The following is a 14,984-nucleotide window of genomic DNA, read 5'->3' as shown; positions in this document are numbered from 1 at the left end:
AGTAGCTCTAATGGAATGTTGTCTACTCCGGGGGCCTTGTTTTGACTCAGGTCTTTCAGTGCTCTGTGAAACTCTTCACGTAGTATCATATTTTTTATTTCATCTTCATCTACATCCTCTTCCATTTCCATAATATTGTCCTTAAGTACATCGACCTTGTACAGACCCTCTATATACTCCTTCCACCTTTCTGCTTTCCCTTCTTTGCTTAGAACTGGGTTTCCATCTGAGCTCTTGATATCCATACAAGTCACTCTCTTTTCTCCAAAGGTCTCTTTAATTTTCCTGTAGGCAGTATCTATCTTACCTCTTGTGAGATAAGCTTCTACATCCTTACATTTGTCCTGTAGCCTTTGCCTGCTTAGCCATTTTGCACTTCCTGTCGATCTTATTTTTGAGTGGTTTGTATTCCTTTTTGGCTGCTTCATTTACTGCATTCTGATATTTTCTCCTTTCATCAATTAAGTTCAATATTTCTTCTGTCACCCAAGGATTTCTATTAGCCCTCGTATTTTTACCTACTTGATCCTCTGCTGCCTTAACTACTTCATCCCTCAAAGCTACCCATTCTTCTTCTACTGTATTTCTTTGCTCCATTCCTGTCAATTGTTCCCTTATGCTCTCCCTGAAACTCTGTACCACCTCTGGTTCTTTCAGTTTATCCAGGTCCCATCTCCTTAAATTCCCACCTTCTTGCAGTTTCTTCAGTTTTAATCTACAGTTCATAACCAATAAATTGTGCTCAGAGTCACATCTGCCCATGGAAATGTCTTACAATTTAAAATCTGGTTCCTAAATCTCTGTCTTGCCATTAAATAATCTATCTGAAACCTGTCAGTATCTCCAGGCTTCTTCCATGTATACAACCTTCTTTTATGATTCTTGAACCAAATGTTAGTTTGTGACTATTACAGCGAAAAAAGTGGTACAAATAAAACATTCATATTTCTTTACGTACTACACGAATATGTAATAAAAATGAGGGTTCCTATTTTAAAAAACGAAGTTGATATCCGTTTGACCTATGGCAGCGCCATTATCGGGCCAACCATAGCGCCATTTGGTTCCACCCTTCAAGCTAGACGAGTTTCGTTTTTTTTAGTTATTTCGTTTGACACTTATTTCGTGACATAATGGGATATTTGGCTCGGTCACTATCAATGAACCACCCTGTATAATATATAGAGGGAAACATTCCACTGGGAAATATATATCTAAAAACAAAGATGATGTACCTTACCAAACGAAAGCGTTGGTATGTTGATAGAGACACTAACAAACACAAACACACACACAGAATTCAAGCTTTCGCAAAACATGGTTGCTTCCTCAGGAAAGAGGGAAGGAGAGGGAAAGACGAAAGGATGTGGGTTTTAAGAGAGAGGGTGAGGAGTCATTCCAATTCGCGCGCCCACACACACACACACACACACACACACACACACACACACAAACACACACAGACATATCCATCCGCACATATACAGACACAAGCAGACATATAATGTTTTTCTTGAACTATCTAGCAATACTCCTGTACCCAAGTATCCCACTTGTTATGTTAGAATATAGAATATTTTTTGGTCTTTTCCTTACAGCAGACGACTCCAGAAGATATTTGTTGCTGAATGTTTTTCACGCAGTACTTTTTGGTACATTAGGAACGTCTGTCTGACTTCTGTAGTAGTGTGCCAAAGGGTACTGGTTGGATCAATCCATTGCGCAACTTGACAGAATGAAACCCATACACTCACAATGAAACATTACGAATTGAGAAGAATAGTAGAGTTCACAGTCAACTATGCTATAAGAATAAATGTTCTTCGTTACTTACAACGAAATCAGTGCCTCAGACAGGAGTTCAGTATACAGCCTTACAAATGAATAAAACGTTCTCGGTTTTCCAGCCGCGACAACTCGAATAAAATGCTCGAGCTTTCGATGGCCTTCTCCGCCATCGTCGTCAGGAGTTCACTGACTGCCGGGGCTGTTACGGTCTCTCGCTTATATAGGCATGATGACATCAGCGTCATCCAATCAGATCGATCCAATATCGCACGCGCGCGTAAGTCGATCCGGGCAGCTAGCGGAGCTATTGCCCGTGGCAGCACCCGTGACGTCAGGTGGCGCCAGGGGCAGGCGCCACGTTTGAAACTGCCGCTCCCGCGTCGCCCATCTGTCTCTGCTTTCTTTCGATGTCCAACGCCCGTCCCCATGCCCTGCTGAGTGTGTATCCCTGGTCTCTGTTGAAATTGTTGTTTAAGCGAATCTCGGCAGCTTCCTTTATAACGGAGTCCCAATATGTAGACGCATGTGCCAACACTTTTGTATTTTCGAACTGTATTTTATGTCCGTTTTCAAGGCAATGCTCCGCTATGCCCGACTCGTCAAGATTCCTTTGTTTTATATGGCGCTTGTTCTCAATACAACGCTTCGCACCCGTGCGAATTGTCTGTCCAATGTACTTGCTGCCACATTCACAGGGTACACCATACACACCGGACACTCGAAGAGCAATGTCGTCCGTAACAGGACGCAACATGTCTCGTATCGTGGGGGCGGGCCGGAACACTGGTCCTAGCCCATGTTTCTGCAGCAGACGCAACAAACTTACTGTTAGCTGCTCTACAGTATAGCAGGAATACAGTCCGTTTAGCCTCTTCTATTGATTCACCAGGTGTCTTTCGCGGCGGCCCTTGAAAGCCTTTGCGATGTCTCTTTTGCTGTATCCATTTTCCCCGAAAACACGTTTTAAGTTCTGCAGTTCAGACTGTAGGTGGTCGTCGTCAGAGATAATCTTGGCTCTGTGAACCATCGTGTTCAGCACAGCTTTGTTGTGTACAGGGTGGTGGAAACTATTGTGTTCAATTACCGATCAGTGTGTTGGTTTCCCGTACACTGAATGACCAAGCTGGCCTCCTGCCTTCCGCTCAACCAAAACATCCAAGTATGGTAGCTTGCCGTGCGTCTCCATCTCGATAGTAAATTTAATGTTTGGATGGACACCATTCATATGATCGACGAACTGCTGTAGTGTATCTTCACTCCGAGGACACATAGCCTTACAAATATTTGCACCTCTGCTCAGTTCATCGAAATCGTTATTTCCCGACAACATTTTCTGTTGTACATGCTAATATTAAATTAAAGATCGGCACACACGGAATATTTGAATTTCTTTTGCTGCTTGTGAGAATGAATATTACACTTATTTTATCATAAACAAAAACGAATCATGTATGCATAGGCAGCAATGTGGCTTGCTCACACCATTCCGACATAAATCGTATTATTTATCTATGGAATATATAATTATCTTGCTAACTAAATGACTAATAAAGCAAATTATAGTAAAAGGAATAATGCCTGTCGATAAAAGTGTGAATTATCTTGGCGGTAAATATACGTTATATTAAAACGTTAACGAAGCGGGCAGATAGCGTTTTAATTCAGAGTACAATGACGGTTACACTAGTATGAGGTTCCCAAGCTATGAATCGTAACGAGAGGTGGGGTTTTTGTGCCTCAGGTGGATGCGGGAGCTCGTGTGGAAGGGGGACCTTACAGAAGACGACCTGGTCGTCCGCCTCGACTGCGACGCCACGGAGCATCTGGGAGACAGGCTGCAGAAGTAAGTGTCCGCTAGCGTACCGCAGGAGTATATCGTAAGTTCAGTCATGAGACTAAGACATACACGCAGGTCGTATGTAATTCTTTATTTAGGAGAGTTTTGTTTCAGGTCATGGGATGAAGAACTTACACGGGCCAAAGAGAAGGGCAGCAGACCCAGTTTAGCGAGAGCTATTGTAAGGACATTCTGGTTGCGCTATTTTACCTACGGAGTCCTATACCTTTTCGACCAAGTCATCCTCAGGTAACATTTCACTCTTTTTCCCGACCTACAGAAATATGGTCAGAGATTTCTCGACAGTTAATGTGTATATTTTGAAGAGATTCTATAGGCAATTTTGACGAAGTTGTTCGCTTGGAAAACTGAATGTAACTGGAATTCGTATCAACGGCTCTGTGACTTATCGCCAATACTCCAAGCATGAACGGCACCAACCAACGAGCCAGTTCCTCAATACCGTTAATGCTGTGAGTCACCTTCTCGCGAACAACATAATGCATTGTCATGGTTTTTCCTCAGATTCGCCGTTTCGTTTGTCGTCGCAACTATCAATGATTTCCATTGGAACTACTTTGTTTTATTCTGTGTGTATGTGTGCGTGCGAGGGCGTTTGTATGTAATCGTGCATCTTTCTTTTGCTTTAATTCAATGATTTATTTTTGTAGATTGCTGCGTAGCTGGTGGAAATATTTGGATGGTGCCCAGCGTATCCTGAATGACGGCGTTGGGTATATCGAGATTCACTTAGTCAGTTATTGTGAGGGGGATTTCCGGTTGCACTTCAAACTTTTCCTGTTTCAGTTGTAAACTGGAAGATAGTGTAATTACTTTCTTTATGACACTGTACAACTCTTAATCTGCCTAACGTTCATTCTTACATTCCTTCTCAGAAATGGGAACTGTTGCTAGAAAAATCTGCAGTAGACCAGTCATATCGTTCAGCATTATTCAGCATTAGTGACTCTGAAAACGAGGTACGCTCGTCTGGACAGAGATGTACAGAGGTTTACAAAAATTTCTTGACGAGGTTAACACCTTTACTATTGCACAAGCTACACAAAAAGCTGTAGTTGTATTTGAACTGACTAAGTATTTTGGGATTCCTGCTTCTCCCAAACAGTAGTCTTATTTCAAAATTAAACATTATTTGCAATCTTTTCGGTCACATTATCATGCGTGTTTCAGAGCTATAGTTACACTATGTGATCAAAAGTGCCCGGACACCTGGTTCAAAATGACTTACAAGATCGTGGCGGCCTCCATCGGTAACGCTGTAATTTAATATGGTGTTGGCCCACCCTTAGCCTTGATGACAGCTTCCACTCTCGCAGGCGTACGTTCAGTCAGGTGCTGGAAGGTTTCTTGGTGAATGACAGCCCATTCTTCACGGAGTGCTGCACTGAGGAGAGGTATCGATGTTGGTGGATGAGGCATGGCACGAAGTCGGCGTTCAAAAACATCCCAAACGTTTCTACAGAATTCAGGTCAGGACTCTGTGCAGGCCAGTCCATTACAGGGATTGTCGTGTAACCACTCTGTCACTGGCCGTGCATTATGAACAGGTGCTCGATCGTGCTGAAAGATGCAATCGCCATCCCCGAATTGCACTTCAACAGTGGGAAGCAAGAAGGTGCTTAAAACATCAATGTAGGCCTCTGCTGTGATAGTGCCACGCAAAACAACAAGGAGTGCAAGCCCCCTCCATGAAAAACAGGACCACACCATAAAACCAAAGGCTCCGAATTTTACTGTTGGCACTTCACACATTGGCAGATGAGGTTAACCGGGCATTTGCCATACGCACACCCTGCCATCTGATCGCTACATTGTGTACTGTGATTCGTCACTCCACAGAACGTTTTTCCACTGTTCAATCGCCCAATGTTTACGCTCCTTACACCAAGCAAGGGGTCTTTAGGCATTTACCGGCGTGATGTGTGGCTTATGAGCAGCCGCTCGACCATGAAATCCAAGTTTTCTCACCTCTCGCCTAACTGTCATAGTACTTGCAGTGGATCGTGATGCAGTTTGGAATTCCTGTGTGATGGTCTGCATAGATTTCTGCCTATTACTCATTACGACCCTCTTCAACTTTCGCAGCTCTCTGTCAATCAAGAGACGATGTCGGCCTGTACGCTTTTGTGCTGTAAGTGTCCCTTAACGTTTCCATATCGGAAACAGTGGACCTAGGAATGTTTAGGAGTGTGGAAATCTGACGTACAGACGTATGACACAAATGACACCCAATCACCTGACCACGTTCGAAGTCCGGGAGCTACATGGAGTGCCCCAGAGTACCTGACAGTAGGTGGCAGCACAATGCACCTAATATGAGAAACATATGTTTTTGGAGGTGTCCCTAAAGCTTCGATCACAATAGTGTAACTGTTATTGTTTTGGTTATTTCGGTTTCTTTGTTTTAATAGTAACTGGCATCAATAAATTATCTACGCAACAAAGTGCACATCTCAAGCGTGCTATTTTACACTAGAAAGTGTGACATTTTCTACATGTACATCCATACTCCGCAAGCTACCTGACGGTGTGTGGCGGAGGGTACTTTGAGTACCTCTATCGGTTCTCCCTTCTATTCCAGTCTCGTAATGTTCGTGGAAAGAAGGATTGTCGGTATGCCTCTGTGTAGGCTCTAATCTCTCTGATTTTATCCTCATGGTCTCTTCGCGAGATACACGTGGGAGGGAGCAATATACTGCTTGACTCCTCTGTGAAGTTATGTTCTCGAAACTTCAACAAAAGCCCGTACCGAGCTACTGAGCGTCTCTCCTGCAGAGTCTTCCACTGGAGTTTACCTATCATCTCCGTATCGCTTTCACGATTACTTGATGATCCTGTAACGAAGCGCGCTGCTCTCCGTTGGATCTTCTCTATCTCCTCTATCAACCCGACCTGGTACGGGTCCCACACTGATGAGCAATATTCAAGCAGTGGGCGAACGAGTGTACTGTAACCTACTTCCTTTGTTTTCGGATTGCATTGCCTTAGGATTCTTCCAATGAATCTCAGTCTGGCATCTGCTTTACCGACGATCAACTTTATATGATCATTCCATTTTAAATCACTCCTAATGCGTACTCCCAGATAATTTATGGAATTAAGAGCTTCCAGTTGCTGACCTGCTATTTTGTTGCTACATGATAAATGATCTTTCTTTCTATGTATTCGCAGCACATTACACTTGTCTACATTGAGATTTAATTGCCATTCTCTGCACCGTGCGTCAATTCGTTGCAGATCCTCCTGCATTTCAGTACAATTTTCTATTGTTACAAGCTCTCGATATACTACAGCATCATCCGCAAAAAGCCTCAGTCAATTTCCGATGTTATCCACAAGGTCATTTATGTATATTGTGAATAGCAACGGTCCTACGACACTCCCCTGCGGCACACATGAAATCACCTGAACTGCTGACCGCCAGGTCCTGTGGCAGTTGTCTCTGGTTCCTGACTGGTGATCTCATTTCGTATAGAACAGGTGCGAAGAAATTTTGAAAGAAGGTGCAAAGAACCACCAGGTGCATTAAGACTGAACAACATTTATTCTCCAGCTAGCACTAAGGTGAAACAGAATTGCTAATCCATGCAGTTCATAGAAAAGAGTAAAAATGTTTAGTGATACGAATAACGTCCTACAATACTTTCCCCATGAATTACGTGAGTAAAAATTGCGTGATCTGTGAATTAGTTGAGAAGCGTGAAATGCAAGACAAAGTAACCATAACTAACATGCCCAATGTATGTTGTATGCAATACGTGTTTTAATCCACATGTGGAGGTAGACACTACAAGAGAAGCGTTGTACATCACTGTTAAAATTCTGAGAATGTAGTTTGCTAGAAGAGTTAGCCAGTGTATTGTTTCCTCCTACAAGTATCTCGTGAAAAGACCAAGAAATTATCGTCAGAGAAATCAGAGCTCACTCGGAGGCCTAACAACAGTCATTCTTCCCTCGAACCATTAGCGACTGGAAAAGGGCAGCGATGGGGAGGGGGTGAAGAGGGAGTGACAGTGGTGCAGGGGGTAGCCTCCACCACACATCATAAGGGGGTCTGAAGAGTGTAGAAGTAGCTGTAGATGAAGTGTCTGTTGTAAATTGTGAGTGGAGATGCCATTAATCTATTGACAAAATTTCGAAGGTGTCGCACACATTCAAACACAGTGATCGCTGACCTCCGCTGCCTGAGCGGGACTGCCGATCGGGATGCTCTCTCTCTCTCTCTCTCTCTCTCTCTCTCTGCTCTATGGTATGGACAGCCTGTCCTGAGGTGGTCTACAGTATCAGAGTCTTTTTCTGTTGACATTTACTCCACAAATATAAGATAATGTAATTGACTGGGATTAAAAGGATTAGCTAAAACTTATCTGAACTCGACAGGATAAAATACTGTGGGTGCTAGGAAACTAGCGGTGAGAGCAAGAGGAATGTTCGTTCTCCTTCTTCTGCTTAACTCTTGGAATAGCAGCGATTATGCGTTGACAGTCATACTCGGTATAGATAGGTAAGCGGTTTATAAGGTCCAAGTCCCTCGTAGGAACAACGGCGGCCAGATTTGCAATTGCCCAACCGTAGTCATAAGGCTTATGACGTAGAGGAGGTTAAGGAACATTGGAATCAGTAAATGGTATGGAGGTATTGTGATGCGCGTGTACGTCTTGTCACGCAATGATTTTGCGACCATCTTCAGTAGTACTGGCGCAATCATATCTGTCTCTGCTGGTGGCGTATTGACTACCTCTTCTGCGCCCTGTTCTTGGCTGGGCGCAGCAGTCGTGACTTCATTTCCCAGGAGAGGCTGTTCCGCCTAGTCCTTGGAAGGGCGGGTGGGCGGTTCGATGTTTTTGGCCACGTCATCCCGTGTTGCTGGTGGAGCTGGCTCAGAATCTTGTTTCCGTAGGCCCTCCCCTTCAGACGAGGGGGCAGATATCTCTAGCGCCACCTCCGTGGCACCCCCACAGCGCCCTGCGTTAGCGCAGGAGCCGGGAGAGCGTCCGTCTGCGTGGCGATGGTGGCAGTCGTAACGTCTCTCCCCTTCCGAAACTTGCAGGCCAGCAACTCACGGAGCTGCGCGAGCTGAAGGCGCACCTCGTCCACCCCAGCCAGAAGTGCAGCCCACTCCTCTGTCGTGGCAGATTTGACAGCGGCAACTGCGTTGGCGACAGCATCGTCGTGTCGGGATTATGCCGCTGCTCTCATCTATTACTTTCCTCTCTTTGGGGAAGTGTGAGGGGGAGTTTGTAGCCTTGCGGCTTTTACTCCCCTGTGTACTTGTGTGTGTGATTATGTCTGTACTATTTTGTATGTGTGAAATGTGATGATTGTTCTGTGTGTGTCTGGTACTTGCCTAAAAGGTTTGGCGAGATAATTGTGGTTATTTGGGTAGGAGCAGGATTTGGGAAAGGATATTGGAATTTTCTCTTCGACTTAGTCGTCGAAGATGGTCATGGGGCGATTGTGCTTAACGCAGGACATGTCATACCGATCCAGGGAGTGGATGAAGGCGCTTCCTGACCTGGAAGAACCTTCATAGAAGGCCCCTGCCAGGTCTTGAAAACGCTATTTCAGGAGTTCAGTAGCGGCATGCAAGTCGTCAATGGGGAATCTGAGAGGTAGACGCAGTGCCCTCCTGAGAGCGCGGTTCAGCAGCCTCTGGAGTTTGTCCAGGAGCTGCTTCGCCGCGTATCCCCAGACAGGACATGCGTATTCCATGACTGGCCGGATCAAGGCCTGGTATACGTTCACTCCTACTGAGTAGGGAAGGGAGCTGGATGAGGATTGGGTACAGGACGGACATTCTGGCGCAAACCTCCCTGTGGACCTCGTCTATGTGGGGTTTCCATGTAAGGCGAGAGTCCAAGGTTACGCCAAGATACTTGGCGGTTCTGCACCAGGGGAGTTGGGTTCCATTTATGTGGTGGGGAGGGGGGGGGGGGGGGGCGTTGAGGAGGTTCGCGCCTTCCGAGCCTACGGGTAATCAGCATAGCCTGCGTCTTTTCGGAGTTGATGGTGATTCGCCAGCGACGGGCCCAAGTTTCTGTGTCATCTAAAACCCTTTGTAGCCTACGGATGACCAGGTCCTTGTTCGCATTTCTTGTGTAGAAGGCTGTATCGTCATCGTACTCTGCGGTGTGCACCAGGGGGCCGTTGGTGTGTCCACAGTGTACAGACTGCACAAAACGCTTCTTGATGGAGGTGGCTGTTTCTACTTTGACAGAGAAAGTTCTATTCGAGAGATAGCTTTTGATCTGCTTAACTATGCTCCTGGGGAACCCTTGTATGTACAACTTGTAGAGTAGGCCTCTATGCCATAGTGAGTCAAAGGCTTTGGCTACGTCTAGTAGCACTATCCCGCAGTAGCCTCTGTTGTTGAAGCCCTCTGTGGCTGCTTCAACCACTCTCATGATCTGTTGTAGGGCAGAGTGGTTCTGCTGGAATCCGGATTGGAAATCCGGCAAAAGTTGCTCTCTGGTAATATGTTCCTGTATGGGTCTTAGCAGGAGGCGCTCATAGATCTTGCTGAGAATTGGCAAGAGGCTAATCGGCCTGTAGTGCTGCGGGAATAGAGGGTCTTTCCCTGGTTTGTGTATCGCGACCACTTCCGTGTGTTTCCAGCAAGCTGGGAACTCACAGGTACGAGTCATCTCGTTGAAGACGTTCGCGAGGTGTTCGATCGCCGTGGGTGGTTGGTTTTCGACCAACTGGTTGGTGACACTGACATGTTCTGGCGCCTTTCTGAAGGGGAGAGACCTAATTACTTTTGCCACGTCTTCAGGGGCAAAAACTGTGGGCTCATCTTCTGGTCCCTCCTCAGCATTGAGGAAGACAGCCAGTTGACGACGGACCACTCTTTCATGCTCATCATCCTGGGGTTCTGCGTTTGGAACTGCTTCTCGAAAGTGTCGGCGAGGGCGTTGTCCTTTTCAGCGTGGCTGTAGGCCAGACCCCGCTCGCCGTGCAGTGGCTGCATCCTAGCGCGTCTTTTTATGAATTGTTTGGTTGATTGCCAAAGTGTGTGATGGTCTACTTTGAGGGCTGTGAGGCGGTTTTGTCATTGCTGGTTTCTGTGCTCATTGAGTGCTACCTTCAACTCTCTCTGTAGACGATTGAGCAGCCTCCTTGTGGCCTCGTTTCTGGTTATCTTCCACTCTTTTGCCATTCTGTTCTTATGTCGAATTTGAGCTAGCAAGTGTTCCGGGAGCTTTATTTGCGGCAGCGGGGCATCCCTTTGTGGAGGGGTGGCCTCTTCTGCTGCATGGAGGATGGTACCTGTTAGGTCTTGCAGCGCTTGTTCTACTGTTTCGGCAGCAGGTGGCGGAGCGCGAGCGATATCCGAGGCGACACTCTGTTGATTGTCCTCGCGGCCACAAACCCCGCGATCCTCCTGGTGAGAGCTATGTCTAACACGTCGGGCCTGCCTCCATTTTTTGGAAAATGTGTGGGCTCGACTGGACCCCATGTTACGAAATGGTGGGTGCGCGCGAGTTGTTGCAAATCTGGCGCCTGTTCTGGAGGTTACTCTAGAATTCCAATCACGATGTTTGGCATTGAAGTCGCCCCCTATACGAGTTTGCCCTCGATCTGCCCTAGAGTAGCTATGTCTCCCTCATCTATCTGGTCTTGTGGGGGTCGGTAGATTGCAACGATTGTTTGGGGTCCAGTGGCAGTGGCTACTTCCACCGCCACTGCTTCGATTTTATTGGTAGCTGGTAAGAATACCTGGTGGTGCGGGATCCCTCTCTTTATGTATATGGTCACTCCTCCGCCTTGGGTTGGCCTGTCTATGCGGTAGCTAACGTAGTTGCGAACTGTCGCTTTTATTCCCGGTTTTAGTTGGGTTTCCCCATCATGCATATGTCGATGGAGAACTCCTTCATGAGTTCTCTGAACTCGACCTCTTGATTAACAATGCCGTCTGCGTTAAAGACGCACATTGTCAGGCCTTGTATGTTTGGTCATCTATCCATGGTGGGGTTTTGAAACTACTGAGGAAATCGCAGAGGGGAGCGAATGCTGGACTGCTGCCTGAAGGGCAACGAGGATCTGTGTGTTCTGCTTCTGGGCTTCCCTGAAATCCTTCATCATTTCCATGAGGAGGTTCATGGTCTGCACCATAACGCCTAACAAGTGATCCGTTGAGGGGGACTGTGTGTGGGGTTCCCTAGAGCTTCCTCTGTCTTGGTGGACCTGATCGTTGTTGTTGTGTGTATCCCGGTGTTGCTCTTGCGACTGTGTTGTGGTGACAGGGCCGCGCTTTCATGGTTTCTTGGGGGAGAAACCACTTCTGCGTATGTTGCCCTGGGTGTGTCCGGTCTTGGTTTTACCCAGGCCTTGTCTGTGTGTGTTGTTGTATTTTGTTTTCTTGTGTGACTGGCTGGGATTGTCGTGTTTTGTTTACGTGTGTGAGGGGCGGCCTTTGCGCCCTTTGCCTGCTGTGAGTGTCTTTTGTGGACCTCACAAAATGTTTTTGCCACACAGCGCGCACCTTATTTGTGGGTCCATGTGTTTTAGAGTGCATGTCCTAGTGTCAAGGGCCTCGGCGCACTTCCTGCATCTCACTGCCATTGTGCAGTGTGCAGCGATGTGGTTCAGGCCCTGACACCTGAATCACTGCACCGTCTTGTTTTTAGGGCGCAGCGGCTCCGTGGTGACAGGCACAGCCAGGATCATCTTAATCTCCCTCTTGTTCTGTGGTATGTCAGGGAGTGTTACCTGGTACAGCGGCCACTTGCTGTCGATGCTGCCCATCTGCTGAACCACCTTGACGACGTACCCCTGGGCAGTCAAGTCAGTTTTGATTGTATGGGGGGACAGTCCTCTTGGGAGGTCTCTGATAACTATGTTTCTGTTTGGTGTTTTTGTTGTAGGGAATATGTAGTGAGGTATGTTTTTTGTGTTGAATAGCGTTTTGACTGTTAGTAGTGTTCGAGTGTGCGTACTGTGACTTTTATTTTGTCTCCACCGGCGGGTTTTGCCTCCCCCGATTTCTGTCTTGAGTAACTCGAAGAGCTCCTCGTAGTTTTGAGGAAACTCTGCGACAATTGGGGGCAGGTGGTGGGTGGCTTGTTTTTGTGTGTCTGTTGTGTCACATGTTGTCTCCTGTTCATAAGCCACCGCCTGGAATCTGTTCGGGGTGGGTTCCACCCCCTGGGCCGCCGGTAGCCTCGGCTGGCGAAAGGTCGTTTTCGCCAGCACGAAACCGTCCGAGTCCTGTCCGGTTAAGCGGTTCCCGTCCAGGTCAGTTGATTCCTGGTCCCCTCCCAGAGCGACTACAGGTGCTGTCGGGGACGCAGATTCCTAAGAGGGTGAGGAAGTGGTTGGAGCAGGGGTGGTGGTGTGCTTCTTGCTCTTTATGTGCCTCTCCTTGCGGTCCTTCCTTACACGTCGCTGGATGAGGTGGACTTGTGTGTGTGTGTGTGGGGGGGGATTTTAGGTATTTGGTTCGGGTGGAGGGCTGGGTCGAGGTGGTGGGTTTGGGGAGGATTGTGATCGGCTGACGGGTCGTCTGCTTGCCTTTGTGCAGGGAAGCAATGGCGTTAGCAAGCAGGAGCGGACTTAGGAGAGGGGAGGGAGGGGTGGGATTACAAGTACTGACGATGTATGAGGTTGTTGGTGTTCTGTGTAGGATGGCATTATTTTCTGTATTATTTGCCATGTCCGGAGTGGAGAGGGGGGGGGGGGGGGGGGCGCTGCCAAGGAAGTGCCAGTTACAACCTTCGTTGACACCGTTAGGTTTCCCGGCTGTATTGCTGGCCCTACTGTATTCGTGGATGCGGAGGTCTGGACGGCGGCTGCGGAAACCTTTTCTGCGGTTCCGCGGCCGGCTTCCAGGTCCTGGCCCACAATTTCCCTACTCTTGGGGGGAGCAGAGCCTGGCTCTGTGGCAGCTGGGGTGCCCGAGACGGCCGACGACGTGGCCCGCGGCAACGACAAGACGCGCTTTTTGTCAACAGTGGTTGACCGCTTCGACCCCAAAGCACCACTGGAGCTCGACATCCCGCAAAACGAAATGAAACACGACAATTCTGCTGTTGGGCGTCGCAAAGTTATGAATCCTGCCCGCCGTTGCTTGCTGTAGATCTGTACGCGAGTTACCGCCAATGCTTTAATAAAAGCAGAGCCGAAAAACTTGTCACCCGTGCAAGCGGGGGCCTATGGCTGACAGTAAGAGAGTGAGAGGAGCCATGCTCAACCCTCGACTGCTACTCAGCGAGTGAGGGATTCTGTGTCCTGCGTATCTTTATAGTTGCATGGCCATCATTCGCTTCTGTAGGTCGGCCAATCACGTTCCTCTGACAGAGGGTACCGCATCCGTGGTGATGGGCGGCCGCGGCGCGGCCCGGCGTCGAGACCCGGTGGCTAAAACTGTCTGAGGACGCGTTCCGGACGTATTTTGTCAATAGCTGGATTCCACGTTGCACTGTGCTGAAAACCGCTATCCATGTTTACTAAACTGTTATTCAGACATATCTCCACTGCCTACTGCCTCTTTGAAGATTGGGTCCCAGAAACCAGCTGGGGTTGCAGACGATGGGCATTTACAGTATTGAGTGCGAATGTGGGATGGAATACATCGGGCAGACACAACGATGTTTCTCCCAGTGATGTACTGAGCACATCAGGAACGTAAGACTAGGACAGACAAACAAGTCCGCGGTAGCAGAACATGGCATTATCGAGGGACAAATCTTCGGAAAAAAGGAAGAAGCTGTGCAGCGCCAACGGTTTCTGGGACTCGATCTTCAAAGAGGCAGTAGGCAGTGGAGATATGGCTGCATAACAATTTAGTTAACAGGGATAGCGGTTTTCAGCCCAGTGCAGCGTGGAATCCCGCAATTGACAAAATACGTCAGGATCCCTCCGATCTGAAGGCAGCGGCGTCCGCAGACAGATTGGATAGCCACCGGATCGCGACGCCTAGCCACGCCGCGGCCAACCCCCCCCCCCCCTTCCCCCCTCCCCCACCATCGACGGGGTCTCCCTTTCCAGAGGAACGTGATTGACCAGCCTACAGAAGCGGACGACGGCCAAGCAGCTATATAGATATGCACAAAACAGCACCTCGCTGGAAAGCTCCAGGTCATGACCTCCTGACCAACTCCCAAAACACCTGCCCCAGCTAGCGACAGAAAAACTAACGGAAATATTGAACGAGATCACGCGAACACAGAAATTCCCGACGCAGTGGAAATACGAGGAAGTGGTCGCGATCGCTAAGCCTGGAAAAGACCCCCTCTTGCCCCAGCAGCACCACCCCATAAGTTTACTCCTCACTCTCAGTAAACTTTAGGAGCGCCTCCTATTGGTTCACATCGAACGATACATACGTAGAGAAGAA

General features: G+C 47.9%; 1 protein-coding gene across 1 annotated transcript in view; it reads left to right on the top strand.

The window, feature by feature from the left end:
- Positions 1–14,984, top strand: part of LOC126334647 (ATP-binding cassette sub-family C member 4-like) — a 261,187-nt gene that overhangs the window by 29,290 nt on the left and 216,913 nt on the right. Inside the window, exons 2-3 of the mRNA XM_049997092.1 lie at positions 3,530–3,631; positions 3,740–3,874. Of these exons, the coding sequence (XP_049853049.1) occupies positions 3,530–3,631; positions 3,740–3,874 (237 nt within the window). The remainder of the gene's footprint in view (positions 1–3,529; positions 3,632–3,739; positions 3,875–14,984) is intronic.

The sequence above is a fragment of the Schistocerca gregaria genome, chromosome 2 (assembly GCF_023897955.1).
Source record: "Schistocerca gregaria isolate iqSchGreg1 chromosome 2, iqSchGreg1.2, whole genome shotgun sequence".
In the NCBI taxonomy this organism is placed as follows: Eukaryota; Metazoa; Arthropoda; class Insecta; order Orthoptera; family Acrididae; genus Schistocerca; species Schistocerca gregaria.
Note: the sequence above shows the minus strand (reverse complement) of the source record. Positions and strands in the feature narration are given on the sequence as shown.